General features: G+C 42.7%; 1 protein-coding gene across 1 annotated transcript; it reads right to left on the bottom strand.

Annotated features, from left to right (window-relative positions):
• Positions 1-6,238: 6,238 nt before the first annotated feature.
• Positions 6,239-6,930, bottom strand: LOC108803711 (vomeronasal type-2 receptor 26-like; the record flags this gene model as incomplete). Its single annotated transcript, XM_018575531.1, has 1 exon — positions 6,239-6,930. A coding segment is annotated over one exon (692 nt), but the record flags the coding sequence as incomplete, so codon positions are not given.
• Between the last annotated feature and the right edge of the window lie 229 nt (positions 6,931-7,159).

Below are 7,159 nucleotides of genomic sequence, written 5' to 3'. Positions count from 1 at the left end.
CCAAATGAACCCTGAAAAATTTAGTTTGTCTGGAATTTCTTCTGATAAAATAGCACTTCACATCATCTGTCTACAATCCTTATGGCTTCATATCTGCAGTGTGAGATCTCAGGCACTGCTGCCTCTGACAGTTGGTCTCAGGAGACTTGGAGTGAGCTTTGGTTGTCACGATTGTGCTGCTCACTGTTTTCCTTCCTGGAGGCTCTGACACGAGGAAGCAAAATCCAACCTCTATTAAGATGGCACATAAATACCGCCCCCCACACAGAGATACAGCGCCTCCACACAGAGATACAGAGCCTCCACACAGAGATATAGCGCCTACACACAGGGATACAGCGCCTCCTCACAGAGATACAGTGCCCCCACACAGAGATACAGTGCCTCCACACAGAGATATAGCGCCTACACACAGAGATACAGCACTCCCACTCAGAGATACAGTGCCTCCACATAGAGATACAGTGCCTCAACACAGAGATACAGTGCCTCCACACAGAGATACAGTGCCTCAACACAGAGATACAGTGCCTCAACACAGAGATGCAGTGCCTCCATACAGTGCCTCCACACAGAGATACAGTGCCTCAACACAGAGATACAGTGCCTCCACACAGAGATACAGTGCCTCCACACAGAGATACATTGCCTCGACACAGAGATACAGTGACTCCACACAGAGATACAGTGCCTCCACATAGAGATACAGTGCAGAATAAGGTAAGTCTGTAATGGAAAAACATCAAATGTAAGGTGACCACTGTCAGTACTGCTGAACCGGGGCCGGATTAAGAGCATCCCAGGCCTGGTGCTGAGGATTTTGCTGGGCCTTTTTATGGAAATGGCGATGGTCAACGGGGCTCTCTTCCTCCTGCCTGAACTGTCTCTCTACAGCTTGGAGTCAGTGGTGGAGCGCCAGGGCCCGGCTGCAGCTGTGACCCTGGTAGGTCTGCCACTGACTCCAAGCTGTATGAGGACTACAAATCCCAGCAAAGCATTATAAAGCACTGCATAATAATACCATCAGCTATAGAGGACTACAAATCTCAGCAATACATTGTAAAGCACCGCAGAATAATACCATCAGCTATATAGAACTACAAATCACAGCAATACTTTATACAGCAATGCAAAATAATATGAAGCTACATACACTGTGTTGCTGCAGGTTAAGGGCCTGATGTTTCCAGGGTCTCAGGAGAGCTGTTCAGGGTTTAGGGTGGCTGTGCAGGCTCTCAGGAGGCTGTTCAGGCTCTTGGGTGGCCAGTGCGGCTCTCAGGGTGCCAGTGCGGACTCTGAGGCACACAGTGAGGGCTCCAGGTGGTCAGGATGGACTCTCAGGTGGTCAGTGCAGGCTCCAGGCAGTCAGAGTGGGCTCCAGGTGGTCAGTGCAGGCTCCAAGTGGTCAATAAGGGCTCCAGTCAGTCAGTATGGGCTCTTAGGTGATCAGTATGGGCTCTAGGTTGTCAGTGCAGGCTCCAGGTGGTCAGTATGGGCTTTAGGTGGTCAGTATGGGCTCCAAGTGGTCAGTGCGGGCTACAGGTGGTCAGTATGGGCTCCAGGCAGTGAGTGTGGGCTCCAGACAATCAGTGTGGGCTGCAGGTGGTCAGTATGGGCTCTCCGGTGGTCAGTGAGGGCTCCAGATGGTCAGTGAGACTGACGGCTGTGGCTGCAGCAGATGTGCCTCTCTGCTCAGGTATAACCTAGGGCTCTTTTATACGCCTGAATAGAGGACCGTGGATGCCTGGTCAGGTCAGGCCCACCACTATTCGAGTCGGATCTACCTGGCCGCGATTCAGTTTGGGTCAGCCGGGCCTATTAGCAGGGGCAGTCCTGGAGCAGAGCTCCACCTGCCCCTATGTTAATCTGGCCCTGCTGCTGACTAGTCCTTTACCTATGCTGGTGACTTTTGGGCACACCCAGGGCCGGATTTCATACAAGGCCACCGGCAGGGAGCAAAGGGGCAGCAGGGGTGTAAACTCTCCTGACGTCCGGGACATGCAGTACGGGTAGTTGTTTTCTATATTGAGCTCTGCTTTGGCCAAACAGGGCTAAATGTAGAGCGGGGAAAGCGCTCATTTGATTATAAGTGATCTTGGCAATATCGCCAAACTAATAAGGCTGCAGGTCAGTCCTCCCCCTGCTGCCCCCCCACCACTGCATCCAAGATGGAGACTCTCATAGTTCAGAGTTAGGACCGCACTAAATAGAGGGGCCTTGGCACGGCTGTGCGGCTTTCACATTTTCTGCAGAAGACGTGGATCTAAACCTCTGTTATTAACCTTAGCGGTGAGATAAGTTTTTTTACATGCTGGCTGGTGAGTGTGCTGGGAAAAGTTTTGCTGTTGTACAGTATAAAGCCCTGCAACTTCCCCACATGGTCACCGCTGCCACCCCTCTGCGCTCTGCCGCCCCGAGCCCGGGCCTCGGTGGCCTTGTGGGAAATCCGGGCCTGTTCCCAGCATACCTGATCAGTTTGTTTGACATTCAGCAGCAGGCTGGGGTGCTGTAATTTTTGATGAGAGTATGGTGAAAGATCATGGTTGAAGTGGCCATTAGGTGCTAAACTATTAAGTTTAAAAATCAAGAACATTCTCTTTGGCAGTTTTTTGTCTCGAAAGTCTGAATCTCTCATGGTTGTGATTGCCTCAATTCTAAAGACTCCTACATTTTCTATACTTGCATTATGATGTGATAAAAAATGTTTAGGGACAGAGTGTTTATCATTCTTATTAATTATTTTCTGTTTATGTTTGCCGAACCTCAACCTAAGAGTTTCTCCCCACATATATTTTACCACAGGGGCACAATAACGCATCAATCACTTACTTAATTTATAAATTGTTGAATAGGAAAAATATTTTCCTTAATGGTTATTTCTTTTTTCCTATGCCACATGTGCCGACAGGCTATGCAATTATGTACACTGCATTTAAGATTGCCTAATTGACCAAAAATAAATTTCCCCAATTTCTAAGGTGAATATTTATTCACCTTACTGGGGGCCAGTATATTTTTTAGTATTTTTTGTCTCTTAAACAATTACTTTCGGATATGTCAGTAGAGTATTTTTCAGGACGGGATCTTCCATCAAAATTCTCCAATGTTTTTTTTATAGTTTTGCAGATAAACTATAAACTTCTGTTTAAGTATGGATCCCTGTTATTGATAATCTTCTAACTTAGAACAAGTGTTTCTAAGGCGTCTAAATTCACCTTCTGGAATGTTATTAATCCACCTAGGGTGGTATGCACTAGCTGCATGTTCATAGGAATTACCCACTATAGGTTTGAAATGGGTTTTATATGTAATTAAATTCATTTCATCATGGCCTAATTCAAGGTCCAGGAACACTAAGGAATGATAGTCAATTATATGTATAAATTTGATAGAATAGAATTATGGCTAGAATATTCTACAAATTCTAGTAGTTTGTAGACTTGTGCGCCGTCAAAAAATTTGTTCCGTTTGGTTTCGTTCCATTTCGTAATATCCATTATTTCGTATTTCGTAATTTGTATCCGAAACTCAATTCGGATTCGTACGAAATATGGATTTTCGTTAGTTTCGGCACATTTTCGTAACTTTACGAACATTCGTTATGATGAAGTTAAAAAGCAAAAATACCTCTGTTAATAAAAATACCTTTGTTAATATTGGAGTGAATGTGGTAGTTGTTTTTGTATCCGAAATACGGATTCCGTTAACGGATTCCGTATCCGAATTTCGTATTTCGGACTTTAAAAAAAACTACCATCAACTCCAATATAAATGTACTTTGCTTTTTAACTTCAATATAACGAATGTTCGTAACGGAACGAAAATACGGAATTTCGTATTTCCTGCCTGTGTATTGTAATGCAACCCTCAGCAGCAGCGGATCCGTATTTCGGATTTAAAAAAAACATCTTGTCATGTTGTTCAACCTCATTTACAGGGGTAATATTAGTTCCTGTTTCAAAGAAATTCAGATCCGAAATTCGTTAACGGAATTTCGTATTTCGTATATAATTCGGAAACTGCAATTCGGATTTCGTATGCTTACGAATCTACGAATTTCAGGAAAATTCGTACGAATTTCGATTCGTAATGAAACGAATCGCACATGTCTAGTAGTTTGTCCCTACTGCCATCCCATATTTGAACTATATCATCAACATATCTAGCGAAGAGGACCAGGTTTGCCCCAAATAGATTATTGGACCAAATATAATTTGACTCCCAAAATCCCATAAAGAGAAGGGCATAACTCGGGGCAAACTTGTCCTCCATAGCTGTGCCCTTAGTCTGGATGAAATATTCATCCAAAAAGGAGAAATAATCGTGAATAATTGTAAATAATGCCTGCTGTGAATTGATGGAGACTGGGGATCCTCATCATTCAAAGATCTCTCTGAAAGCAATATGATGTCCCACTATGAAGTGCAGAAGCCGGGGGTAAGGTAAGTATACTGTATTTACTAACCCTTTCCCCAGGTTTTTTTCTGCTGAATCACAGTTGTGTTTTCCATTATTTATGGCAATTCTAATAAAAGTGAGAGGTGATTACAGTCAATACAGAGGCTTCCTCAAAGAGTACTAAAGCCACATTCATGATATTAAATATTATAAAAGAGGAAAAATCTGTAAGGTATCCAGGTCTGTTGCGCATGTACTTAGTCCAGTTTTTCGCACCATGCTCACTAATCTGGTGCACAGGAAGTGATGCAGTATCTCTGAATTGATTTTCCTATTTAAAGCAAGCACAGCCTGGGCTTAGCTGCTGGATTGTCTTTCATCTGTTCCCTGTGATGCTGTTTGCTGCTTCTGAACCTTGACCAGGATTGAACCTGACTGCTCCTGATTGCTGCCTGCCTATTGACCTTGGAATTGTTACTGGACTTGGCCTCTGCCTCATCCCTTGTACTTCGCTGCCTGGCTGGTATGACCCCTGGCTTGCCTGACCTCGATTCTGCCTTTTGCTCTGGTATCCTGCTGCCTGTCTGGTGTGACCTCGGCTCTGCTCTACCCGATCCTGATTCTGGACTTCTGCCTGGCACGGTGTTGCCCCATCCACTGGCACCCACGTTACTTGCTATTTCTCAGGCTCTGTTCCCATCCTCAGAGTTTGGGGGACACAAGGTGCAAAGGGAGCCCCCTCATCCAACTAGTCTCCAGCCAGGTACGTGATAAAATCACTGACTCAGTTTTCTTTTACTTTGAAAATGTGTGCATATCCTCAGTCTGTCCGTGCATCTGCAGCTGCTGTTTTTCAGCTCTTTTTTAACAGCAGGCAGGGAAATTGGTGATATGTGAGCTTACTGCTGATTGCAGAACTACTTCTGCCAGATGAGGCAAATGCATGTGTTGTGTTGTGCATTTATATTTAATTCATCATGTTTTGCACTCGGTTCTGAAGAAGATGGTTTAGCCATTGAAATGCAAAAACATAGCCATATCTATTGCATACTGTGATACTCTTAAATCCAATCGGTTGTATGGTGCTGGCAGGCATTTGGATCTTGATGAATGTATGTTATGTATGCTTTACACAGTTGGATTTTTGTGAGTATCACTCTTTCTTTTACAACAATCCATAGAATAAATGTTACTACATGTTTTTTGTTTTCTCCTATTGGCATGTATGTTGAGAAAAGTGTGCTTACCCCAATACTGGTATCAACATCTCAGTAATAACTACATCTATGAATTTGAAACTATATGGAGGTGTTATGAAGTGTCAAACAGGGGCCTACATATTGAGGCTTTGTATTATATTGTGGGAACTGATCTGTATTTATTATTTATATATTGTATATGGTTACATTTTACTAATAAAATTTTTTTTTATGATATACAGAATTATTATATAGGAAGATATGAGGATTCAGCACATTAAATGTCTTGTGTTGTTAAACAAGTTATTGCTCTTTATTCTCAAGAAAGAATTAAACATCAGAACTACAAAAAGCAAGGATCCTAATGCAAAAAACAATTTCTAGTAATCATTAATTATATTTTGATTTCAAGAGGTCATCATAAATAATTATCCTCTGTTTTCAAGCAAACCTGTTTTTGTATTCAGGTCAGGTCTGAACAGAATGATGTAACATTTTGGGAAAAATATACAGCCAAGAAGTCCAGCACTTGAGGCCATTATAGCAAAAATCTCCACAGCCACCATGTATTTCCCTCTGGTGCTCAGATAGGCCGGGATCATGGCAATCCAGACACTGCAGAACACCAGCATGCTGAAGGTGATGTACTTGGCCTCATTAAAACTGTCCGGTAATGTCCTGGCTAAAAAAGCTATAATGAAGCTCACAGCTGCCAGAAGCCCCATATATCCCAGGACAGAGTAGAAGCCAATAACTGAACCCTCATTACACTGAATGATGATCTTTCCCTGATAAGAGTGAGTGTCTCGATCCTGGAAGGGAGGAGATATAGACAACCAAGTGACACAGATTATAACTTGCACCATTGACAACACTGACATGATAGAATTCGGCAATTTGATTCCCATCCATTTCCTCCAGGAACTCCCAGGTTTGATGGCTTTAAAAGCAATACACACCATGATACTTTTGGCAAGTAGAGAAGAGACAGCAACTGAGAAGATGACACCAAAAGAGGTTACACGCATCATGCAGGTTACATCTACTGGATGGCCGAGGAACAAGAAGACACAGAGGAAGCTCAACATGATGGAGACCAGGAGAAGATAGCTCAGGTTTTGGTTATTAGCTTTAACAATGGGTGTGTCCTGGTAATGTATAAACATCCCCAATATTACACCAGTCAGAAGGCAACAGAGGATGGAGACAGCTGAAAATACTGCAACAATTGTATCATCAGTGTAGGAGAGAAACTCCACAAATTTTGGAACACACCGATCCTTCTTCTCATTTGGCCATTCTTCATCAGAACATTTCATGCAGTTTTCACTGTCTGCAGGAAGAAACATACCAACACAATGAGCATCTGGGTCATAGAGTCTGAGAACAAGGTCTTGTGTTGCATCAATAGTTAGTTAGCAATTGGATTTCCATCAGTTCATTGTGAAAGAGTAAAAGAAAATACAATACATTACCTAAATATATAATATATAAATGTTATTATTAAAATGTATTACAAATAGATATTCAGTGTATAGATGCGATAGATAGATAGATAGATA

Source organism: Nanorana parkeri, unplaced genomic scaffold (genome assembly GCF_000935625.1).
Source record: "Nanorana parkeri isolate BGI_ZX_2015 unplaced genomic scaffold, ASM93562v1 scaffold4069, whole genome shotgun sequence".
NCBI classification, from domain to species: domain Eukaryota; kingdom Metazoa; phylum Chordata; class Amphibia; order Anura; family Dicroglossidae; genus Nanorana; species Nanorana parkeri.
The sequence above is the reverse complement of the archived record's forward strand: the minus strand, read 5'-3'. Positions and strand labels throughout refer to the sequence as shown.